Raw genomic sequence first — 26,723 nt, 5'->3', positions numbered from 1 at the left:
TGATACTATCATAAAAAGGTGGTAGAGATGCTAGGAGAAGAAGTGCTTTATCTTCTTCTTCAATTTTTACACCAAGACTTATTAGTTGGGTCTTGATCTTGTTGTAATCATTTATGTGGTCAATAATATTTACCCCTTTTTCCATTTTTAGCTGATAGAATTTCTTCTTCAAAAATAGCTTGTTTGTTAGATATTTTGACATGTATCTCTGTTCTAATTTATTCCATAGCTCAACAGGTGAGGATTCATCTAAAATAGAATATTTAACTTCATTTGACAAGCATAAACGAATAGTACTAACAATTTTCATTTCAATCTCTGCCCAACCATCATCATTGATATTTTTTGGCTTCTTCCCGATTAGAGGCTTGATCAGGTCATGCTGAATCAAGATATCCTTGACCGTACTCTGCCATAAACTGAAATTGTTCCGACAGTCAAATTTCTCTATGCCGAACTTGGATAAATTGTCATCCATTATAAAACAGTAACTTAGAGGCTGATTTTGGCAAAATTGACTGCACCAATGTATCCGGAACGGTCAAAATAGTTAGGAATAGGTATGACCTGATATGTGTGGGCCCCACAAATGATGTGGCAGGCGGGTCCCACTAGTGACGTGGCAGCTAGGCCCCCTGGTGACGTGGCAAAATTGTTGCAAATTCTAGGTGTGTCAGCAATCACACTTCTGCCCACACTTCTCCAATGCAAAAAAAGAATGATAAAAGACACTTCTGCACACATCTCAGTAAGATATGAACCCCCCCCCCCCTCTTTTTTGTTAAAAAAAAATTTGTTAATAACAATAATAATAATAAAACTTCCTTGACTTGTAGGGAAGATTTCAATAGTCTTCTTCTTGTTCCATCTCTTTACAGAGACACTTTACTCTGCTTCCTAAAAAAAAATTTGATCTCCACACAGACAACCAGATACTGCAACTTGAAGGGCCGGAAGATCAGAGGAGATTAATGGCGGTGCGAAAAAAATAAAAATAAAAATTCCCTTCACGCCTCTGCAACATGATTTGTGGTCGCACCTCCGACTCGACATCGCCAAACCCCGAATCCGAAGGTAAGCACAGATCACGCTCCTCACCCTTTCAAACACTGATACCAATTGTAAGGGTGGTAAGGGGATGAATCCAGTAACAAACACACACACAGAACACAAGGAAATTACGTCGTTCGGCCAAACTCGGCCTACATCCATGGGAGAGAGGGAGTCACACTATATTATCAAGAAAAATATAGTGGAGGAGGAGAACACACTCACTTCCTCAACTCTAGTTCAAACCCCTCTGCCACACGCACACAACACTCTCTATTCTTTTCTGCTGTATATTTTCTTTGCACACTCACTCACAGCTTTACAAAGCATTTCACATGTAAATATTTAAGAGAGAGGAACATTGTGATGGAGCAGCATTGAAAACGGAATACATGCTCGAAGCCGCGCATGCTCCATGAAGTGTGCCTTCCCAAGAAACAATAAATGCACCCACATGGGTGGGTCAACATAATTTAAACTTTTACGTAAAGTGGTAATCTAATAAATTTAACTAATATTTAAACTACCACAAATACTATAACCTATACATTTACATTACTTTTTATGTATTAATTGATAATTAGTTGTTAGGGTGAAGATGGATTTGATGTGCATATAAAAGCTGAAGGTTGTTGCAAGCTAGCTTGCTAATTAAGCTGCCGGCCCAGACTTGATCAACTGCACTTTCATAGACTTAACTCTATGATCATCATCAGATCAGATGCATGCGCTTTCAGTATATATAATATCTCAGGGAGAGAGAGAGAGAGAGAGAGAGAGAGAGAGAGAGAGAGATGGGCAATATATGATAGTGAATTTGTTTTAAAAATGGAGTTCATGGGGCACTGTAGAAAAGTTGTTTGTGAAGGAGGAAACAAAGATAAGCTCGACTGTGTTTTATCTTTACAGGTCTCCATTATATATTATATTTCAATAATTTATTTATGCTTTGGTAAGCTGGGTTGTATGTTTATATTTCAATAATTTCTTTATGCTTTGGTAAGCTGGGTTGTATGCAAAATATATTAGAAAGGGAAACAGTCTGAAAAAATCTTCGAAGGTGGGACCAATTAGAAAAAGCGAAAAGAAGGTTACTTGAAGGGCATCCTGCTTAACTCACCGGCAGAAGGTTGGGCGGAGGCCATCATCAGCCAAGTCATTTTTGGATCCTTATACTTGAAGGATTTCCTGCGTAAATGGAGAGAGTTCTACTGAAATAAATGTTCTTAAAATTAAAGTAAATAACAAAGTAAAATTTAGTACCTGGATAATTAAAAAATGCACAATTATAGGAACAATAATATTTCTAATGAGTAGATGCAATTAAAATATTTTAAATTCCAAATTACATGCATATAATAAGTTGGAATATTCATTAAAAGTAACTATGGAAAACATATTTTGAATGCTCACAGTTCATTCATGTGTGATGTTCATCACTAAATGTACATGCATATGATTCTGGCATACCACATTTACATGCATGTTTTTTTCATTCGTATCAATAAGTTGAGTATTCCAAACATTCATCTTTAATTTACATCATTTGATTTTCTTCTTATTTTTCTCCGATTTTTGTTTATGTTTGATTATTTCTCCAACCTTTTATCTTGTACCTATCATCTAAATTAATCAATTAAACCATCTAGTTATAATTATTTATCAAAAACAATTGAAGGATAGAAGATTAAATATTTGAAATTCTTGATTATAATGAAACAGTGTTGCGGCAGAAAGAAGAAGAACAACCTAATTAACTCTTGACTACATGGAGTTTGAACCATATTCGTCACTAATAACTGGCTATTAGTGATGAATTTTCAAAACCGTCGCTAATAGTGTTAAATAAATTATTTTTATATTTTTTAAATACAAAACTATTAGTAACGGTTTAAAAAATCATCACTAATAACAGACTATATGCGACGAATTTTCTAAATCATTACTAATAGTATTAAATAAATTATTTTAATTTATTAATACAATACTACTAGTGACGGCTACTTAATCATTACTAGTAAGTGACTTTTAGTGACGAATTGAATTCATCACTAATACCCCAAAAAAACGTCGCTAATATTTTTTCGAGATAATTTCTGCGTGAAAAATGGTTTCCTGTGATGGTTTAAGCGGGAAAACCGGTTTTTAATGATGAAAGTTTTAGTGACGGTTTTAAAACCGCCACTAATATCCACTTTTAGTGACGAAATATAAACTGTCACTAAAAATCAGTTTTTTTTGCAGTGTCCTCTCATTTTTCTCTAGTTTTTATTTATGTTTGATTATTTCTCTAACCTTTGATCTTGTACTTATCATCTAAATTAATAAATTAAACCATCTAGTTATAATTACTTATCTAAAACAATCTAGTTATAATTACTTATCTAAAACAATTGAAGGATAGAAGATTAAATATTTGAAATTCTTGATTATAATGGTAAAGAAACAGTGTTAGGGCAGAAAGAAGAAGAACACACTAATTAACTCTCGACTACATGTAGTTTGAACAGTACGTAGAAGACAGCTGTGTTGGCAAGCAGTCAACTCATTTTCACATCCTTACTTGAAGGGTTTCCTGCGTACATGGAGAGAGTTCTACTGAAATAAATCCTGCATACATTGAGGGAGTTCTACTGAAATAAATCCTGCGTACATGGCCGGAGAGAGTTCCACTGAAACTCTGTTTGCCGCCTTTAAATATCAGTGCAGTACAATTGCGTACTACCGCTTGATTCATTTCCTCCCGGTTAATGGAAGTCCTTAACAAAAACGAATGCCTAGATTCATTTCCTCCCGGCTACCGCTTCATCCCTGATGATTATGAAGTGATTAAGCATTATCTCCTCAACAAAATCATTGGACACCCTTTGCCTCCCAACAATATCATCGAAGTCACTCTTTATCAGCACAATCCCGCCTACCTCGCTGGTATGTATTGAATGTTCTTCCTTTCTTGAACAATATGTTTTTTTGTTGTGTGCCTTTTGGGTTTGCATGAACATATCTATATATATATTTATATATATGTATGTACACAGAGATGAATAAGTGTGATGGACAGAAGGAATGTTATTTTTTCACAAGAAGAAAAATGAGGTATCAAAATGGAGACCGGCCAAGTCGATCGACGGGAGATGGGTACTGGAAGTCCAGTGGACCAGACAAACCAATTAGGGATGGTGATGCATTGGTGGGTTTTAGGAAAGCTCTAGTCTTCTACGAGGGAAAACCCCCCAAAGGAACCAAAACCGATTGGATAATGCAAGAGTATAGGGTTAATAATGCCATACGCGGTGTTGAGAGGCCTCAGGATGACATGAAGGTATTTGTCTTTTTTCTTTTTTCTTTTTTCACTAAGTAAAGCTGAAGTTATATATATTTCAATAATTTCTTTATGCTTTGGTATGTAGCTGGACAGCTGGGTCATATGCAAGATATATAAGAAAGGGAAAAAGTTCGAAGGTTGTGCCAAGAAGCAAAAAGAAGATAATGTAGCACAGGTACCCTTGAATGAGAATTGTTCATATAATGAAAAGTGTATGAGTGCCATTCGGATGCGTCCATGAATATCCAGAGCCTCTATACCCCACAATGGATGACTCCAACTACTCCTTGGACAATAAAAACATCCTCATGGTCATGGCCTCCATCTTATTCTATTAAAATCTGTATTCTAACATAATTTTATTCATTTCTATGATGATGCAGCTGATCTTAAGTAGGTTGAGAGAGAGAGAGAGAGAGAGAGAATTTCAATTTTGATAAAGGCTCGAAATTGAATTTCTTTTCTTATAAATTTGCAGATTGAATTTAATAGCGTGCGTGATTACCTGGATTCATTTCCTCCCGGATATCGCTTTACCCCGCTTGATGAAGAACTTATTGAGCACTACCTCCTTAAGAAAGTTGTGGGTGGCCCTCTACCTCCAAATAATATACATGAAGTCAGTCTTTATCAACACAGCCCGGCCGACCTTGCTGGTACCATGATACACACACATATTCAACATCAAAATTTAATAGAATATTTGAAAATTTTATTCTTCTTCATAGTCAAATGTTTTGCAATTTAATGGAATTTTTAAAAAAAAATCTTTTGGATAGGCTTTTTAATTGGTTTCACATGAACATATCTACTACATGCAGAGAGATATAGGAATGATAGACAAAAGGAATACTTTTTCTTCACGCCGCGGGACAGGAAGTATCGAAATGGGAAACGACCAAGTCGAGGGGCAGGGAATGGGTATTGGAAGCCCAATGGAGCAGACATACCAATTTGGCATAATGATGCTGAGATTGGGTCTAAGAAAGTTCTAGTCTACTTCGCAGGAAGACCCCCCAACGGCACCAAAACCAATTGGATAATGCACGAGTTTACGGCCAATAATTCTGAGCCTAGAGTCAGAAGTAACCCCGAAGACATGAGGGTATATGTTTAATTATTTGTTGTTAATAATATAGTTCATCTCCTTTTGATCGACCCTTGAAGTTTTTTCTTCTTAAATTAAATTTTTGCATTATCTTTTTGGGTGCAGTTGGATGATTGCGTTTTATGCAAGATTTATGAAAGAGGGGGAAAAGCCAATGGTAGGGTAGAGGAGGAAGACAATGAGGCAGAACATGTACAGATGGATGTGGAAGCTGCCACGGATACTTTTGCATATGATACAGATACAATGAAGGATATTAATAAAAATTTTGGATATGCAAATGATGAATCAATGGAATTGGATCTTGATGCAATATTGGATTGGGATTTTAGTGGCACCATTGCTGAACTCTTAGCTGATGATGATCATGATCCACAACCCAATGAAGCAATCGCTGCAGCTCCCATTACTACTTCGGCTGCTCATGCTGATAATATTGTCAATCATCAAACTTTTGTACCATCCGATCATCATCAACAATAACTATTTGCAGTTGCAGAGGAAGTGTCCATTAGTAAGAACAGTGGTGGTGGTATTGTCATGTAACTGAAAGCTTTGGGCATTATGAAGGAAGAGTACTTGAACCAATGAGGATGTTGAGTAGCGGGAGCTGCAGTACTGTGAGATCAATGCAAAAGCAGAAAACTACAGCAAGAAATATATAACATTGAAAGGGTTGAGAAACAGCTTGATCAATCTCATTTTGGAGATTCGTTGATTGCTAATAAAGTAGCGGATGCTTTGACTCGATAAGGTGTCATGGGGAGAAATAATTTATTTACAAAGAGTAGTCAACTTCCTAAAGTTATCAAAGGTTTGTATAGATTAGATAAGATGGATATGACTTATACGAGGTATATTTAGTTGGTTTCCTTTTAGTATTGGTATGGGTTTGTGTTTTGTTTTGTATGGTTTGATGTATGAGTTGTTTTATTGGTTCTTTTGTAAGTCCAAAGTGTTCTTTTGTTTTCACAGTATTTCTCCGCCATAAGTGAGAGTTATTAATAAACTTGAGACAGGACAGTTATGCGAGTGACTTCCGATTCTTTCCAAAAAAAAAAAAATCTTCATTTAAATTTTTATTTGATAATGTACAATTTGGGTGTATCATCGAATCTGCTTCATATGCTTGACAACATTTTAAAATATATTGTATAATTTTTTAAAAAATATGTTAATGACTAGAGTAAAATCACGTCACCCAACACATGTGAGTATAAATTTCGAGACTTAAATTTGTATGTGTAATTTTTGTTTGAAAAAAACAATAAGATGATTTACATCCAAACAACTCGAATAAAATGGAGGTGGACTTCTGAACACAATAGTTTGTCTATGAAACCCTAGCTGTCGTCGCGACGAGGGACGACGACGACAGCGTTGGAGCTCTACCTCTGTTGAGTGAGGACTTCGACGAGGTGCGCCTTGCTGTTCTGTCACCCCAGACGGAGTTTAGGTGTCCTTCTCCGACTTCTCTTGCACACGAGGTGCTTTGCTGGTTGGGAAAGACTCTCTTTCTGCCCCGCGAGGTTTTTTGTGAAACCCTTGTCTCCGTCGCGATGAGAGACGACGACGACAGCATTGGAGCTCTGTCTGTGGACTTCGGCGAGGTGCCCTGTTGTTCCATCGCCCCAAACGGTGTGGGGAGTCACCGTCGGTGTTGTTGGCGGCCAATGGTGGAGTTGGGACTGGCTCTCATGCAGTTCCAAGGGAAAGGAGGAGTTGTTTCTGTCTTCGCCAGTGCCGCCATCTCTGCCGCTTCGAAGAACACATCCACCTCAAAGTCTTGGTGCCGCCATCTGCCGCAGACGAGGTCAAAACTCAAGCATTGTAGTGGCAGCAATTCTCGTCAAAGAGCAGCAACGGCTTCATCTCGGGCGTTGGCAGCGATTTGGGCTGCGAGAATCTAAGATGGTGACAACGATGAAGTGGTGACGGCGAACCTGCATCGGCGACATATGGTGACGGAAGATGTAGGTCTACCGTAGGTTTGGTTTTTTATTGATTATTTTTATTTTATTTTTTAGTGTTCAATAAGGAAAACAGGTAGCTGATAGACATGACCGCGCTGTCTACGGTAGTTGTTACCGAAGGGTTGAGAGGAGGTGTCGACGCTAGTTTACGGGTTGCGGGGAATGGTTCGAGGGATGATAAGGTCGAAAAGGAGGAAGGTTTTGCTAGGGGGAAATCGTTTGCGGAAGCCTTGAAGAGGCTAATTCCATCTTCAAAATTCAAAATCCCATTGAGGAAATCGGAACTAATTAATGGGGAATTAGGTTTTGTTTTCTTGAATGTGGAAATGGAAAAGGCTGCTGAGGATCTGAAGTTTGCGTTGGTGCTTAAATTTCTTTCTGCAAGGCCGTCTATCGATGTCCTTCGAAGGCATATTATCCAATACTGGGGACTCTCTGAAGTCCCAATGATAAGTTTTATGGACAATTATCATGTTCTATTGCATTTGGTAAACGAAAAGGATTACATTCATGTATGGGCACGAGAAGGAAGATGGGTGGCAGGGTGCCAATTTCGACTTTTTAACTGGTCCGTGATTTTTGATGTAAACAAGGAGCCATCGATCGCACCTCATTGGATTTTCTTACCAAGTCTGCCTTTACATTTATATAGAATGGACTGTTTGCAGAGTTTGGCCACAAGATTTGGTAGATTCCTGGGAACGGATAATACCACATTATATAGAACACGAGCCACTAGTGTAAGATTATGTGTTGAAGTGGAATTGCAGAAGGATCCTGTGGAGGGTTTTCCATTAGTGGTAGGACAAAAGAAGAATTGGCAAGGGGTAATATATGAGAAGAGGGGTTTCTATTGTAATAAATGTTGTAGCTAAGGTCACACTAAAGTAGTATGCCGATTTGAAGTTAAGCCTAAGGATAAAAGGAAGGTACGTATGAGGAAGGAGGGAGATGAGATGGTTTGAAAAGAAGTGGGTAGAAAAGATAATATGATAGTTTAAGAGGAAGGTCATGTTTTGAAGATTCAGAATCAAAGGGTGGAGGAGAAGAATGATGGAAATGTAAGTGGTTCGTCGAATGTGATTGAGAAAAATAAAGAAATTGTGAGTGAGGTTAATAATATGGGTACTCAAAAAGTGGATGAAGTTAATTTGGTAGAGAAGAATAGTGGAGAGAAAGCCGATCGTTGTCAAGACCATAAGTCAGGGGTGGTAGGGGTGCAAGTAGAACTGGGAGGTTGTTCTAGGTTTGCCCAGGAAATCAGAGTTGTTTATGAAGGGGGAGGGGAAAAGTTGAAAATGACAAGGATAGGGAGGTGATTTTGGTAGAGGAGGAGGATGAAAAAGAGGGGGATGTGGAGGGTGTAGTGTGTAGAGATAATCATGATGTGTTATCTGAAGGAGATGTGGAAGTTTGCATTGATACTCAAAAAGAATATTACTCTGATCCAGGTAATGTGACAGTGAGTGAATCGGAAGGAAGAAATAAAGATGATGGTCAAGTGAGAAAGTCTAAAAGGGCTAAGGGAGTGCCTCAAAAGTTGAACTTATGATTGAAAAAATTATATTTTGGAATATAAGAGGGTTGAACACATCGAAGAGAAGATTAAAACAAATTGTGAAAGATCAGAAAGTTTCGATTTTGGCAATTTCGGAACCTTTTCAAGATATAGAAAAGATAAGAAGGTGGGCGGTGTATTTGCAATTTACTAACTTTTTCTCTAATGTAGAGGAAGGTGGGAAGATTTGGCTATTCTGGAAAGATGATGTTCAAGTGGATTGGGTAGGTGCCTCAAATCAATGTGTGACAGTTTTGTTAACATAGGATAGAGGCTCTTTGCTTCTTACTTTTGTATATGCTAAATGTTATCATATTGAGAGAAGAGATTTATGGGAACAGCTTCAAGGGATGTCAAGTTTTTATGTGGCTTGGGTTGTTATGGGGGATTTTAATGTCATTCGGTCAGATGAGGAAAGGGTGAGAGGTAGACCTCGCTTGGGTTCGTGTATGGCTAAATTCAATGGTTGTATTAATAGTTGTGGATTATTGGACCTCAAATTCGAAGGAAGTAAATTTTTATGGTGTAACGGCCAACAAGGTTTGATGAGAATTTTGGTGAAACTGGACAGGGTGCTGATTAATAATGTTTTCTCTATAAAATATGGTGAAGTTAAGACATCTTTGTTGAAAAGAAATACTTCAGATCATTTTCCTATCATTTTGCAGCTGTGTGCAAGTATAAAGAGATATGGGCCAGCACCTTTTAGGTTTCAAAACATGTGGACATCGCATGGGGATTTTTTGAAAATGGTTAAATCATCTTGGAGAGAACACTTGTGGCAGATTCGGGATTGTGTAAATTGGAGGGTAAATTGAAAATGCTAAAACAAAGGCTTAGGGTGTGGAATAAACAGACTTTTGGTCGTGTTGGTGGTTTTATTCAAGAGTTGGAGGAAAGGGTGGAAAATATGAGAATTTACTAAAGACAGAGTACTCGGAATCCATTGAAGAAGAGTTACTTGTTTCTAAGGCTGAATTGGAGGTATGGTATAGAAGGGAAGAGGCTAGGTTGGCGCAGCAAGCAAAAATGAAATGGTTGATTGATGGTGATCAGAATTCAAAGTTTTTTAATGCTGTGATTACACAAAAAAGGCATAACTCTTGTGTAAATTCAATGGTGCTTCCTGATGGTTCGGTATTGGAAAACATGCAGATGGTCCATGATGAAGTTGTGAATTATTTTGAGCAATTCTTGAGGCAAAATAGTTCATTGCAAAGGTCGAATATGGACGGTATTATCCATTCAATGGTTTCTGAGGAGTCTATAGGTCGGTTGAGGGAAAAACCGACTGAGGAGGAGGTTTATGAAGCTATTTCTTCTATTTCCGTGAATAGTAGCTTGGAACTGGATGTGTTTGGGTCTTCTTTCTATATTACCTGTTGGAAGATTATTAAAAATGATATGATGGATTCGGTAAGAAAATTCTTAAGAGGTGATATGTTGCCTCGGTATTTTTGTTTCTCTTACATAGTGCTTATTCCTAAAGTAAAGGATCCTTAGTTTCTAGATAAATTTCAGCCGATAAGGCTTTGTAACGTAATCTATAAATTTTTCTCCAAAATTCTTATTGGTAAGCTTTCATTAGTGATGGGTGATTTAATATATTTAGAACAAGGTGCTTTTTTGAAAGGGATAAGTACTTTTGAAAATATAACGCTTGCTCAAGAGATGACAAAATTATTACATAGGCGGGTGAGAGGAGGTAATATAATGCTAGAGCTTGATATGAGCAAAGCGTATGATCGAGTGAAGTGACAGGTGGTAAATCATATTTTCCATGCTCTTGGTTTTCCTGATTGGTTTTATAAGTTGATTCATAATTGTATTTCTACTCCATGGTTTTCTGTCATGATGCATGACACTTATAGAGGTTTCTTCAAGTCAAAAAGGGGCTTGAGGTAAGGGGATCTGTTGTCGCCATATATTTTCATCATCATGGAAGAAGTTCTTTCTAAATTAATTCAAAAAAAGTTTGAGAAGCGGATTTTACTGTTTGCTCATCTGTGTGGTGCACCCATTATATCGCATTTAATGTACGCGGATGATGTTGTTATATTTGCTAATGCTGGAAAAAAAATCTGTTAGACAGTTAATGGAGGTGATTAAGGAGTGTTGACCTTATAGGTCACAACCAGTTTTGATTATGACAAATACTCTTGGTACTAATTGTTATATTGAGAATTGCATGTAGGATCACCTTGTGTGCGCTTCAAGACTAAAAGACTTATCATGATGGCGTGCAGTGTTCGTGCCAAAGAATGAAGATCTATGTGTTGTAATTTATATTCATTTGTTTAGTTCTTCATTCTAGATTGCAATTTATTATGAACTATGCACGTGTATGGTTTGTAATAATTTGCATCATACATGGTAGGTAAGTGTGCTCAAAACTACCATAGTTAGACCTTAGGTACCTACGCTAAGGACACAAGTCCCCTACATCACCTATCTTAATCAGCGGAATCAAAATAAGGCTAAAATGCACTTAATGAGAAAAGTTGAGAGGGTTCGGGCGACCGAACCTTTGCCATGTAAAGCCGCCCGGGCGACCGAACTAGTCAACATGTTGACTTGGTCTTTGGGCACCTGATCCTATTTTGAACGTACCTTCCTCGGGCACCCAAAAGCCTGTCAGCGCACTTTTCAACTACTCGGGCGACCGAAGGTTTACGTTCAAAAGAAGGCCCGAGCGACCGAACTGCCTGGTTCAGTTAACCGAGCTATGAGTTGGGAACCCAAATTATTGAACATTTGCTACTGACTTTGTTTCAACCGACCGACTCATCCTTCAGGCACCCGAACCTCTAAAAGTTGAATTTTTTACTGTCTATTCAGGCACCCGAACCCTTGGCCGGGCACCCGAACCTCACGGGTTATAATAATTTTTACCGAATTTTTAAATGAGGTAAAAAGGGTTAATATTCTTAATGCTCTTTTAAAAAAATCTAATTATACCCATTTTGTCCCCAACGGTCAAAAATTCCTCCTTGTCTATATATACTCATTCATTTGTCATAATTAGCAAGTATTAGCAAACTTGATTATGGAAAAATTCTCTCAACTTTCAAAACCCTATATTAGCCAAATACCACTTCCAAACACTCACAAACTCATCACTCTTGATTTCTCAAAAGCAGTGTGAGGATCTCGTAAGGCTAGTGTGCTTAATCACATTTGCTAGAACTCTCATTTACTTTGTTGCTTGATCTATTTTTGAGAGAGTTTAGCATTAATGGTTTTTCGCCGGTTTCATTTGATAAACCTAGAGTGGAAAGACTTTGAGGGTTGTGGTTCTTGCATTGTTGTTGCAAGATACTTAAACCTAGATTTTGTGTGTGCAAAAATTCTTTTCAAGCTAGTGCTTCAAACAACTCTATTGTGCTTTGAATATTAGAATATATTATTGAGTTTGTTTGCTTGAACGTGCTTAGCATATTTGGAAGATATTGTATTATTCACATAGTGTGTTTCAAATATTTCTTGGGTATACACTCTAAATCTGAACTGAAAACTTATACGTGACTGAGTGTTTAGTACACATTAGAGCATTGAGCACATTTACATATCATTCGTGCTTGCATTATTGATTGAGCTATACTGGTGCACACATCTACTTGTCTAGAAGCAAATTTCCGTGTATAAACATTTTATACACATTGGTTGTATTTCAGGCACGGCCTGAAGAGGGAGACTAGCCCTGTGGAATAGTCTCGAATTTGCTTAGACCCGAATAGGAAAGTTAGGTGTGTCATCTTGTTAAGGCGTGTCAGTTGAGGTTAGCCCTTGAATTGACTTGGTTGTATTAGGTGCCGCTCCACCCGTTTAAGTGAGCATTATAATGGTAATCCTTGTGCTGGTGTGGCCAAGTCGGGGATGTAGGCACAGTTGGCCGAACCCCGATAACATATCGTGTTTGTTCTTTACATTTCTTCTCTTTACCTTTACTATACGTGTATGTTATCGTGGACTGTGTTGACTCACTCTAGGTTGTATTGAACTGCTGATAAAACCTGTTAACCTAAGCAATAAATTTTAAATACCCAATTCACCCCCCCCCCCTATTGGGGTTGCACCAAATATAACAATTGGTATCAAAGCCTCGTTACTTAGACCTAAACGTCACTTAGTAAAAGATCATGATGGCTCGTATTAGTGCATCCCCTTCATGTGAGGGAAGACTGGTCACACACCCGCCTGTATTCCGCTGTAATGATTATGCTATATGGAAATTCAGAATGACTGTGTTTCTGAAAGCATTGAATTGGAAACTTTGGAAAGTCATTTATTAGGGTGATTATGTGTATGAAATCTATTGGGTGTACTAATGTTCCTAAATCCGAGTGTGAAATGAATGATCATGATAGGAACTTAGTACAGATAAATTTTGATGCCATGAATACCTTACTGCATGCTTTAAATTCTAACGTTTTATGCGAGGTTATGGCTTGTAGTAGTGCTAAGCAGGTGTGGGATGAACTTGAGAGGAGATATGGTGCATCCACGCAAAAGGAGGTCATCTCTCCATGCGACTCGAGCTCTATTGAACTTGAGGGAGGTAACCAGTGTTTTGTTGCTTTAACTAATGATGAGGTTATCTCGGCTCCTTCTCATTTAGTAGATAAATATGAAAATGATTCATGTGCTAATTTGAATGATATGTTTGATTGTGAATCATACGATAGTAGTGATAGTGAAAGCATGTCATCTTATGAGGAACTGCAAATTGAATACATGAGGACTCATAAGTTACTTTTAAAATCAAATAAGAAATACTCTGTGCTGAAAAACAAGTATGATGCATGTATTAAGGAATGTGACTCAAAAATTCTTACTGAAAGAGAAAATTATTTGAAAATTAAAAGACTAGAGAGCAAGAATGAATCATTAGAAAAGGAATTGGCCGACTTGAAATCTAAAGCTTCTAATGATGATGAAAAGAACCATTTGATTGCAGATCTTGAAAGTAAAGCAAACATTTTGTCTAAAGAACTTTTGAAACTTCAAAATGCTTGCAAAGATTTGGAAAACTCAAAAATTCAAGATCTAGAGAAGAAAATAGAAGAATAATCTAAGATCATCTACACGTTCACTAGAGGTAAAGAAAACTTTGAAAAATTGTTAAGTACACAAAAGATAACCTTAGATAAGGAAGGTATAGGTTATAATGGAATTGAAAATAAGAAAAGAAAAAACCCATACATGGGGTACTTTGTAAAGGAATCAAAATATTATGCTAGTACCACGTCTGGTCCATACATTCATACCACGTGCATCTTATGTAAAAAGAAGGGGCACATAAAATTTGATTCCCTATTTAAAGGAAAAGGTGTGAAGCCCAAATAGGTATCGAAAATTAAGGAATCATCAACTCCTAACCCATCAACAATAAAAATAATAAAAATGGTATGTGTTATTAAAAAAGAAAACCCCTTGAAAGTTAAGGAAGAACTTGCTCAAACAGGAATTACATGATCACATTGCTCTTCCTTAGTAGTTAGAGTTAGCTGTAGGGGGTAGCATTCTCTAAGGGGTTAGGAAGTGGCTTGGGGCAGATAAATGTAAAATCTTAGTATATCCAATATTGCATACTAAGTATTTTCAAGTAACAAACCAATCTAAACTTAATGAACATATTCATTGGTTATTACATAAATCATTAGGTGTATAAGTAGAAAACCACTTCCAAATGGACATGACATGATTGCCTTGTATTTAAAGTTCAAAATGCTTAACTCTCGCTTAAATGTGATCATCTAACGTTAAGCATACCTTGTCCGTTGTGCAAATTTGAGGTTTCGAAATTAAAGTAAAAAATCTTGTCCTAAACTCATCTTGAAGCCCTATCAATTCCCTAAATCTCATAGATAAACCATAGGGTCTCTAGCTTTGAAAATCAGGTCAAACAAAAACAAGTGGACTGTAACAACCTAAAGAATAATGGTATTTAAATAATAAAGAGGGAGGAAAATGGAAAAAGTAACAGAAGGTGGTAGCTGACTTGCGTTTGTCGACGACATTGTATTTTGGATGTGACAATTCCAAGAAATTTTTCAAGCCTCGTCAACGAACATAAGGGTTTCGTCGACGAGTATTCTTCAGGATCTCGTCGACGAGGTCTCGTCTCATCGACGAGAAGATAACGAGAGTGGATTTTTTCGAAGTCTGAAACTCATCAACAAGGGTGCAGGTTCATCGACAAACTTTTTATAGGACTCGTCGACGAGGTGACGTGGCTTATCGATGAATCCCGCAGTATAAATTGTGCTTAAACTCAGTTTTTACGCAGAAATTTCAGTGAAGACTCTCTCTCTCCTCTCTCTACTGATCTACCTCCATCTCTCTTTGATTTCGGCCCTGTTGTTTGCTGGGTCGACAATCTGAGGTCACCACGACGCTCCTAGGGAAGTTCTCTCCAAGTCTGCTGGAGTGGATCGTCGGTGGGATGAAGTTGGATTTCATCCCAAATTCAGGGTAAGGTCTTTTAAGCAAAATTAGGCTTTTTGGCTATTGTAGGAAATGATGTAGATGTAAAAATAATAATGTTTTGTTATGAAATTTATGATTTTCAGGGTGTTGGGTGGAGAACTCTGTGGGTATAGGACCCGCTACAGTAGAGGGATTTTAGCAGAAATCAGGTAAGGGAAATATGCTATGCTAGGCAAAATTAGTATGATTTTCAGTATAGTATACATATTTTTACCAGATTATTATTCACAGCAGGAATTAATACAGTTTATCCATTATGTATAATATGTTTTAAATTACTGTGTGGCTTGAAAATATAGATATAGTACAAAGACATGCTTTACAGTATTTTTCAGAGCTATGTTATACAAATTATACAAACAGTGAATATATTTTATAGTAATTATAGAATACCATGATTATACAGTTGATACAGATACAATTTAAAGTACCATGACATAGATTTTTACAGTTTATTTCAGAAATACAGTTGATACAGATACAGTATATCACAGCGTCATGGTTTATACAGTTATTACAAAATCATGGTAAAACAGATAGTTATGTATAGAGATGTATTATAAAGTATCAAACCCTGATAGACATTACAGATACAGTTTACAGAGCACAGTACCATAGCTATATGCAGTATAGAGTGCAACCACCTATTCAGATAATACGTGGTATAAAGGTCGATCATATAGAGCCCGTGGGTGGACAGACTCCCCATCAGTTATAGGTTGAGGAGGGCTGATCAGACCGATGGAGTATAGTGATTTATCCTGGTCGGCCAGTTAAGATAGATCCCACCTACGGGACACACAACCCTGTCATGAGGGGTTAAATCATGACACACAGTTATCCACAGGGAAGTTTTCAGTTATTACTATGTATATACAGATTTACAGAGACAGAAAATATACTTATATATATTAGAAGTATTTTGAGTAAAAACCTAAAGTACAGATATGTTAAGCAATAGGAAAAAGGTGATAGTTTGTATTACTGGTATTGTATTTACAGATTCAGTGATACATGATTATATAGTAATAGATTTTCATAGTATTGCAACTCATTTGCCACACACTAGCAATAGCATATTTCGTCTTATTGAGCGTTAGCTCATCCCATTACTTTAACATTTTTCAGGTGACCAGGTAAGCGAGCAGATCAGGCTCGCAAATAGAGGGGCTTCGGTACTGCCCTATCAGTAGAGTGAGTATTTTTGGGAGTATATGTATAGCCCTAGTCTTATTGTGGGTATTTTGGGAAACAGTCATATATGTATATTTTGGGAACAATTTAACACACTGATATTGTATATTTTCTTAGTTGTGTTTATATGAATTATGCTTCTCACTGCTTAGGTTGATGAATGGGTTTAATACAATTTGGTATCAGAGCATTATAAATCTTTCAATAGTATTAAAAAAAAAAAAACCTAGTTAAATAGCAAGTCATTACATAGACCAAGCTCGGGCGATCGAACAAAATAGTGCATTTACACTACGGTCGACCGAACTTGAAGGTTGACCAAGCCATTGACCACACTTCAGGCGACTGAAATTTCAAGCTCAACTAAGCTCGGGCCGCCAAACATCTTAGGACCCCCGAACTTGTTTTCGAGCTACCGAACAGAGATGTCGGGCAGCCGGTGAGATCAGTTCAAAAGCAATTCAGGCGACTGACCCTCGAAAATACAAAATAGCACTTAATATTCAGTCGACTGAACCAGTATTCGCGATATTGAAAAGACTTAGAAGGTTCCCATATTTAAAACTATTTGGGCGACCGAACTTATGCTCAGGCGCCCGAACTGCCCTAATATATATGCTTCTCCGCAAAAATTGGTTCATTTCTTCCACAAGTTTAAGAGCCTTCTTAGTTTTTATTTTCACATTCTAGCCCAGTCTTCCTTGAGATTTGTTTCCATGGCCAGAGATCAGAAACGTGCTGCCGCAGGTGTTCCACTGGAACAGTGGTTTCCCATGCCTGATCGGCGAATCAAGTATGAGAGAATCTTTCGCCTCAAGGACCCCATTTTGAGAAAAATCCTTGTTATCGAATTCATGCAAAGCCACTTTAATAATGTCCTAGACATGTTTTGATATCAAGGATGGTATGAGTTCATCGCCTTTCAACCCAAGGGGATGTACCTGCTGCTCATCTGGCTCTTCTATGCCAATCTTGCTCAAGATGGCTAGGGCTACTACTCTAGGGTGCTCAAGACAGATCTCCACTTTGACGATGCCTATCTGGCAGAGACTTTTGAGATCCAGTGTGGCGACTTCATATGCCCCTACTCTTCATCCACCTGGATAGCCGAGTAGGACTTCATGGTGAGTACATTCGTCAATTTAGTTATGACGAATCTAGTAGTTGATCTGACCCATACTCCCAGTTACAGATCCTTGATTCTAGAGGCAAAGGTGGTACACCACCTAATTTCCTATAACATCTTGCCCAAGTCAGGATCGAGGGATCATATATCCTATTTGGATTGCTTCGTGATGTGGTGCCTATTCACCAGAAAGAAGCTAAACCTTCCTAGATTGATCCTACGATGGATGTTTGTAAAAACCGTTGGCAAGAGGATCATTCTACCCTACGGTGGGATTCAGTCTAGGATATTTGTTAGGGAAAGGCTAAATAGGTTACCACTAGCCACCATCAAGAAGGTCCGACCCTCCGACATCTTCAACTCCACCACTTTGAAGTTGATCGGTTATGAGCTCATCGGCAACATGTGGTTGCCCACTACACACGAAAGAGACCTAGGAGCTCAAGAGGTCCCACAGGAGCTGCCTCATGTACCATCTAGTGTTGAGATCATGGCTGCTATCACCGATCTCTCTACCTCATTTCAGGAGTTTCGAATCTCCATGACTGAGTAGGCGTCTTCATCACAGGCTAGACTTGACTCCCTTTACAGCGAGTTCACCGAGTTCCAGTCCGAAGTATGAGCTAACTTTCATATCCTCAGTGAGTGGTTGCGAGAGATGAATGATAAGGGTTGAGTGATGAGAAGGAGGATGATGATCATGACGACGGGGAGACCTAGTAGTGCTTCATGAGGATCCATTTCATCATGCTCCAGTTCCTTATTTGATCGTCTGTTATGTTTTATTCAAATACACTTTTATTTGGTTTGTATGTATTTTAAAATAGCTTCTATATTTATTTATTTTTACGATCATATTCACCACATACACACACAAATACTATGATATGATGACTGTGCTTTTGCTTATGATTATATATATCTGCAGTACCTTGATGTGTATGTATTTGTGCTTGGATGACTATTCTGTTGAAATGCATGTTTAGTATAGAAAGCCTCATGCATGGCAGATGCAATTTATGAGAATTGTCTGCTAGTAGATTATAGGTTCTCGCATGTCTTACTTTTAAAATACTGCTTGTTTGAGAATCGTTTTTGTGCAAATAAATTTTAGGAAATGTCATGTTTACAGTCGGCATGCTACCGAATTTTCTGTAGACATTTGCCCAAATAGTTGAAATGATTGTTTATATATTATCTTGTGTGCAAATGCAATTTAATATTAGAGTCTAAATGTTTACGCTTGGCTCATTTGCGTTGAAATTTTAAACATCTTGGAGCCAGTTGTGCATATATAGTTGAAGCGCGTAGATATTGGTAGATTATTATGGATTGATCATATTTTCAAACAAAATGTTGTCGGATTTTTATTTAATTATTGCACACAACCATATATCATTTTCTAAATGCTAAACTTATAAAACTTGAGTTATGTTTCTAAAATGACATTTGAATTTTTCTCAAGTTGACTTATTAGGAAAATGGATATTCTTAGGGAGAGTCACTCAGCATTGAAATCATTAGGCCCTAAGAAATAGAAATGTATTGTTCTTTCATTCTATACATCATTTGGCAAATACATTAGCTAGGTCATATTCATGTGCATGTTTTGACAAAATCTTTATTAGATATCATGCTCACTTCAAAATATCATGCCTTTACAAACATTAGTGTTTTTATCAATTAGCATGATTATATTATAATAAGTACGCTCACTATCACATGAGTATGACACTTGGTATTAGGCTGACATGTTTTCATTATACAATACCTTGTGGAAATTGAGCTTGTTTTGGCAAACAAAAATGATTATGATAAAATTGAGCTTGTTTTGGCAAACAAAAACCAAATGAAAATTTTAATCCTCATCCTTGCATAATCATCCATTAGGGGAGTATAGAACATTAAGATTATCAATTGGTATCACATGATGAATGTTTCTCTTACTTCCTTGATGCACATTCTTTTTAAATCACTTAGTTGCAATTTGCCACATATTGTGTATGGAAACTCCAAATCGGTCACTTAGGTACTGGGTTATGTTTGGGAATAATCTTTTTCAAACGGCATGCTAGCGAATCTTTTTAAAATTCCTCTCAATATACCTTCTGTATCTAAAAGACATCATTTGCCTTCACGCTTTATTGCTTAACCTTTTTTACTGTTGCAAAACAGGGGAGAAAAGACAGAAGTGGGGTAAGACTGTGCTTAATCATGCTTAATCTTTCATTACCCACTACTTTAATTATCTTTATGCATAAAGTTAGGGGGAGCCTTTCTTGGTAAAACCCACTTTTGCATAAAGTATTTGTCATCGTCAAAAAGGGGGAGATAGTTGACCTTATAGGTCACACCCAATTTTGATTACAACAAATACTTTTGGTACTAATGGTTGTACTGAGAATTACATACAGGATCACCTTATGCGTGCTTCAAGACTAAAAGACTTATCATGATGGCGTGCAATGTTTGTGCCAAAGAATAAAGATCTAAGTGTTGTAATTTATATTCATTTGTTTAGTTCTTCATTCTAGGTTGTAATTTATTATAAACTATGCGCATGTATGGCTTGTAATAATTTGCATCATGCATGGTAGGTAGGTGTGCTCAAAACTACCATAGTTGGACCTTAGGTACCTACGCTAGGGACACAAGTCCCCTACATCACCTATCTTAATCAGGGGAATCAAAATAAGGCTAAAATGCACTTAATGAGAAAAGTTGAGAGGGTTCGGCCGACCGAACCTTTGCTGTGTAAAGCGGACCAAGCGACCGAACCAGTCAACATATTGACTTGGTCTTCGGGCACCCGATCCTATTTTGAACGTACCTTCCTCGGGCACCCGAAAGCCTGTCAGGGCACTTTTCAACTACTTGGGCGACCGAAGGTTTACGTTCAAAAGAAGGCTCGGGCGACCGAATTGCCTGGTTCGGTTAACCGAACTATGAGTCGGGCACCCAAATTATCGAACATTTGCTACTGACTTTGTTTCAGCCGACCGACTCATCCTTTAGGCACCCGAATCTCTAAAAGTTGAATTTTTGACTGTGTCTGTTCGAGCACCCGAACCCTTGGCCGGGCACCCGAATTTCGCGAGTTAAAATAATTTTTACCAAATTTTTAAATGGGGTAAAAAGCGTTAATATTCTTAATGGTTTTTTAAACAAATCTAATTATACCCACTTTGTCCCCAACGGTCAAAAATTCCTTCTTGCCTATGTATACTCATTCATTTGTCATAATTAGCAAGGATTAGTAAACTTGATTAGGGAAAAATTCTCTCAACTTTCAAAACCCTATATTAGCCAAATACCACTTCCAAACACTCACAAACTCATCACTCTTAATTTCTCAAAGCATTGTGAGTATCTCGTAAGGCTAGTGTGCTTAATCACATTTGCTAGAACTCTCATTTACTTTGTTGCTTAATCGATTTTTTGAGAGAGTTTAGCATTAAAGGTTTTCCACCGATTTCATTTGATAAACCTAGAGTGGAAAGATTTTGAGGGTTGTGGTTCTTGCATTGTTGTTGCAAAATACCTAAACTTAGATTTTGTGTGTGCAAAAATCCTTTTCAAGCTAGTGCTTCAAACAACTCTATTGTGCTTTGAATATTAGAATATATTATTGAGTTTGTTTGCTTGAACTTGCTTAGCATATTTGGAACCCTGATCTCATATTGTATTATTCACATAGTGTGTTTCAAATATTGCTTGGGTATACACTCTAGATCTGAACTGAAAACTTATACGTGACTAAGTGTTTAGCATACATTAAAACACTGAGCATATTTACATATCATTCGTGCTTGCATTATTGATTGAGCTATACTGGTGCACACATCTGCTTGTCTAGAAACAAATTTCCATGTATAAACATTTTATACACATTGGTTGTATTCGAGGCACAGGCCTGAAGAGGGAGACTAGCCCTATGGAATAGTTTCAGATTGGCTTAGACCCGGTTAGGAAAGTTAGGTGCGTCATCTAGTTAAGGCGTGTCGGTTTAGGTTAGCCCTTGAATTGACTTGGTTGTATTAGGTGCCGCTCCACCCATTTAAGTGAGGATTATAGTGGTAATCCTTATGCCGGTGTGGCCAAGTCGGGGACGTAGGCACAATTGGCCGAACCCCAATAACATATCGTGCTTGTTCTTTACATTTATGCTCTTTACCTTTACTATACGTGTATGTTATCCGTGGACTATGTTGACTCACCCTAGGTTGTATTGAACTATTGATAAAACCTATTAACCTAGGCAATAAATTTTAAATACCCAATTCACCCCCCAATTGGGGTTGCACCAAATATAACAAGGAATATGAAAACTGGATTGGCCAAAGGGTGAATGAAGATAAATCAGTTATTTTCTTCTCAAAGAAGTTGAGTGTTCAGAGAAAGGGAGAAATTCTTGAAGAGAATGGTTTTATTGAAGGTAAATTTCCTTTTACGTATTTGAGTGTGCCGATAGTGGATGGTAAATTGAAGGGCTGTCATTTTGACCCTTTAATTCAAAAAATCAGTAAGAAAGTTGAGGGCTAGAAAAGTAGACTGTTGTCTCAAGGAGGTCATCTAGTTTTATTGAGACATGTGCTTTCGAGTATGTCATTACATCTGTTAGCTGTTCTAAATGTCTCAAAAATGGTGATAAAAAAGATACAAGGTATGTTTGCTTCTTTTTTATGGGGATTTAAGAAAGGAAAAGAAAAAATGAAGTGGAAGGCTTGGAAGAAATTGTGTGTTCTTGTGGAAAAGGGGAGGATAGGAGTGAGGGACATTTTAAAAGTGCAACGGTCTTTGTTCATGAAGATTGGTTTGTATTTATTAACACAAAATTCTTTATGAGTTAGATTTTTTAAAGCTAAATATGTGAAAAGAGGACATATTGTTCTTTGCAGGCCTCATGGATCGGATTCTTCCATTTGGAGGAAAGTTCTGTAGGGTATGCCTGAACTGTTAAGTAAATCTAAGTGGAAGGTTAGAGAAGGAGATGTAAAATAGTGGTATGATAAGTTTCTAGATTCGGGACCTTTGTTTGCAGATTGTCCAGATGATGCACATTCACTTATCAGATTAAAAGATTTGGTTATCAATAATGCGTGGGATGTGAAAAATTTGCAAAGGATTCTGGGGTATAATAAAGTGGAAGAATTGATGGAAAAGGTGAGAAATCTTAGAAACTCTTCAGACATACTATTATGGCTCTTGGAAAAGGATGGTTGCTTTAATACTAGGTCCACATAGGATGTTATCAGAGTTAGAGCTCCAAAGTTTGATTGGGCGAAGTGGGTTTGGAATAAATGGTTACCGAAGAAAATTGCTATCTGCATGTGGAAGACCGCTTTTGAGTGATTAAGCGTTGATGAAAAGGTGAGAAGGGTGGGGGTTTCACTTGTTTCAGCTTGTAATTGTTGCGAGATGAAGCAACCAGAAGATATGGAGCATGTGTTAAATAAGGGAAACCTTGCTACTGAGATTTGGAGGAAGGTTTCGGTGGAGGTAGGTGTTCCTTTCCTTAGGCAACAAAGTTGGAAAGAAAGAGTCCAAATGTGGTTTAATAAGGCTTCTAGATTTTCTCAATTGGGATCACTAATGGGTTTGATTCCTTGTTTAGTAGTTTGGAGGCTATGGAGAAGGAGATGTGTGGCTAGAATGGAGGAAAAATTGGAGAGTAGTACAGATGTCTGGCTGTCCATTAAGTATTGGGTGGGGGTTTTGAGCAAGAACATGATAGGAATGACTCAGTTAAAGGATTTTAATTTTCGGATATTGCAGAATCTGGAAGTACAAATTGTGAATAAAAGAATTAAAACTATGCAATGTGTGAGATGGCTAAAACCGAGGTAAGGGAGGTTGAAACTAAATTTGGACGAGAGCATCTTGGGGAACCCAGGTCCAGCGAGTGGTGGTGGCATCCTTTGAGACCATACAAGTTCTTTTGTTTTTGGTTTTTCAAAATAGTTTGGTTCTTATTCAAATAATGAAACTAAATTGAGAGCTGTGTTGGAGGAAATTCAGATTTGCAAACATTTGGGTCATACTAATATTGATATTGAATGTGATTCGAATATTGTAGTAAATTGGATAAGATCCAGTAGGTGCTCCTTGTGGTATTTTTGGGATTTTTGGGAGCAGCTTATTGGTTTATTGGAGGGAGTGGACTTTTCAATAAAGCATTGGTATAGAGAAGGGAACAAAGTAGTAGATGCCTTGACTCGATATGGTGCTATGGGGAAGAATAGTTTGTTTACAAATAGTAGTCAACTCCCTAGAGTTATTAATGGGTTGTATAAACTGGAGAAGATGGGTACGGCTTATATGACGTATGTTTAGCAGATTTTCTGTTGGTTTGGTTTATGTTTTATGTTATTTATCTTTTGTTTATTTTGTTGCGTGAAATTTGTTTTGTAGGTCCTTGTTTTGTTTTGTTTTACTTGGACTTGTAACCCTGTTTTGACTGGATGTTGGTGTTGTTTTTTGGGAAGCCTTTAAAGTTTTTTTTTTTTGTTTCTCCCATTGATTGTCTTGTAATCACGGTATTCCTCTACCAAAAGTGAGAGTTTATCAATAAATAAATGGAGGTGTCGTCCTTCTTTAAAAAAAAAATCCAAACAAATCTTTCATGCTACTAAATACATATTACCACTAATTAGGGTGATTGCTTTTTGTACATCGAGCTTTCTACCGAACACTTGAAACAGGTGCCTAAATGCATGTTTGAAATAACTTCCAAATGCCTAAAAAATGAATCTCTGTTAACATTTGACAGATGCTCCAAATGGGTACTTAAGAGAGTTGATACAAACGTGCAAAATTGAAATGTTTTTTTTTTTTTTTTTTTTGAAAGGTAATATTATTAATAAAGGAGACCCAAGCAAGATGCTTAAAAAAATCCAAAAGGACGAACAAAAAAAGGCGAGGAAAAGAACCTCCCAAAACAAAAAGTACATAGGAAATTCCCAAACTGTAGAAAAACTGCCATAACCTTACAAGCACATATGTAGATCTTCCAAGCAAATTGTAAATAAGTCTAAATTGTGGATTTATTCTGGCTAAAAAAGCACAGACTAAAGCGAGGAGAAAGCCATGGGAAATAGGAAGGGAATTGAAATTAGACACGAAGACTGCATTAAACTTTTGCTAACGAAATTTAGAGATTGAGAATGGACTGATGTCACGAATGCAACTACAAAAAAACCCATGAAAGCTAAAATTAACTTACAGCGTGATAGGGGAGAAACGAACAACCAACTGAGAAATCAAGGCACTAACCTCCAAGATCTGCAAGAATAGAGTGAAATTCTTCCCAATCCACATTTGAGAGAGAGGGGTGAGACCTAGACCAATGTAAGAGATTGAAAAGACATTTAGAGTAAAAAGTTAGTGTTTTCTAATTAATTGTAATTAAAATAATTAGAGATTCTTTCTAGAGATACATCTATCTATCTACATATATATATATATATATATATATATATATATATATATGTGGATGTATCTTATGCTAGGAAAGAATCCCTAATTACCTTAATTACACACACATGTGTGTGTGAATATGTATTCATTGGAAAATACTGAATAATAAAATATTATTCTCCATTTTTCAAGTTGGTATCAGAACCTGGGTTCGCAGCCCTCGCCACTGCAGCCGCTGCACCATTCCGAGGGCCTTTGTACGAACACGTTGCTATTCTTCCGCTTTTCCTCCCGATTGAAGAAGAGCTGCACGAATCCGAGTCCTCTGCGGCCGGAAAATCCAGATCCGGGGAGTCATAGATTGAACTACACGGCTCCGAGTCGAACGGCCAGCGTGTAGGCACGCCATCGCCATCTGAATCGAACCACCTGCATCTCTCTCTCTGTCTTTGTAAACTGTAATCGCCACGAACTGCCGTCCGCGGCTGTCCCTCGTCCAGACACGCCGTGAATCGAACTCCACAGCCTTTGCGAATGGAACCTCACCGATCGCTGAGCCTTGAAACTTGAACTTTACCGATCCACCAGGTTTGAAGCTCTGCATTCTTCACTCTTGATTCGTATTGATTCCTGCAAAACATTGATCGTCGATCACTGTTTGTTGATCGCCGATCACAAAGCCCCTGCGACTCTCTCCGGAGGTTCTTCTCTGCTTGGTTCGTCTGAACTGATCTGATCTGTTTACTTTTAATCTGATTACGTGGCTTTCTCTTGATCATGTAAAAAACACCTTCTGCACGACCCTACATCTTGGAAAAAATATTGAGATGAGAAACGAAACTAATACATGGTATATACAGACATTGTAGGTATATGTGTTCATGTATGCATATTTGTGTATGTATGTGTTATGTCTCTGTGTGTGCGTGCCACGTGAGACAGAAAAAGAGAGAGAGAGAGTGTGTGTGAATATTAATGTATATGTATATATAACCTTTATACGTGTGCATGCATTCATATCTACGTTTTATGTATATTTTATGCATGTATGTGCTAATGAGTGTGTGTGTGTGGACGCGCACGCGTGCACATGTGTGTGTGTATGTGTGTGTGGTAGTGCATTTGTATTAATATGTATATATATGTGTGTAGTGTAACTCAAAATATATAAACATATCTACTTAAGTAAATGTATTTGTGAGTATATTTGTGTTGATGTGTGTATGTACTAAACATGTTTGTTAGTTTGTATATGAGTGGGTTATTTGCTATTATTTAATCTCTTTATTAGTCTTGAAAATTTTAAAAATATATATATGAAAATTATGAAAAATCTTTAAATTGAAGTCTATCTTTCAATTCCCAAAAATATGTTGCAGATTTTTAAAAAATTTGATCAATAACATAGTTAAAATAATACGTTTTTGAAAATTATTTATTTCAAGTAGTTCCGCCTTCGCTGCTAATAACGTGAAGGTATATTA

General features: G+C 37.3%; 1 protein-coding gene across 2 annotated transcripts in view; it reads right to left on the bottom strand.

Annotated features, from left to right (window-relative positions):
- Nucleotides 1-26,194, bottom strand: part of LOC131168629 (uncharacterized) — a 41,077-nt gene extending 14,883 nt beyond the window's left edge. Inside the window, exons 1-4 of one of the 2 annotated variants that reach the window (XM_058128218.1) lie at nt 25,445-26,194; nt 25,096-25,160; nt 2,171-2,238; nt 787-1,109 (exon numbers count right to left, since the gene is read on the bottom strand). In XM_058128218.1, the coding sequence (XP_057984201.1) occupies nt 898-1,109; nt 2,171-2,238; nt 25,096-25,160; nt 25,445-25,483 (384 nt within the window). In that variant the 5' untranslated portion in view covers nt 25,484-26,194 and the 3' untranslated portion in view covers nt 787-897. Of the gene's footprint in view, nt 1-786; nt 1,110-2,170; nt 2,239-25,095; nt 25,161-25,444 lie in introns of those variants that run through there. The other variant, XM_058128220.1, reaches the window with a different exon arrangement.
- Between the last annotated feature and the right edge of the window lie 529 nt (nt 26,195-26,723).

The sequence above is a fragment of the Malania oleifera genome, chromosome 11 (assembly GCF_029873635.1).
Source record: "Malania oleifera isolate guangnan ecotype guangnan chromosome 11, ASM2987363v1, whole genome shotgun sequence".
NCBI classification, from domain to species: domain Eukaryota; kingdom Viridiplantae; phylum Streptophyta; class Magnoliopsida; order Santalales; family Ximeniaceae; genus Malania; species Malania oleifera.
The sequence above is the reverse complement of the archived record's forward strand: the minus strand, read 5'-3'. Positions and strand labels throughout refer to the sequence as shown.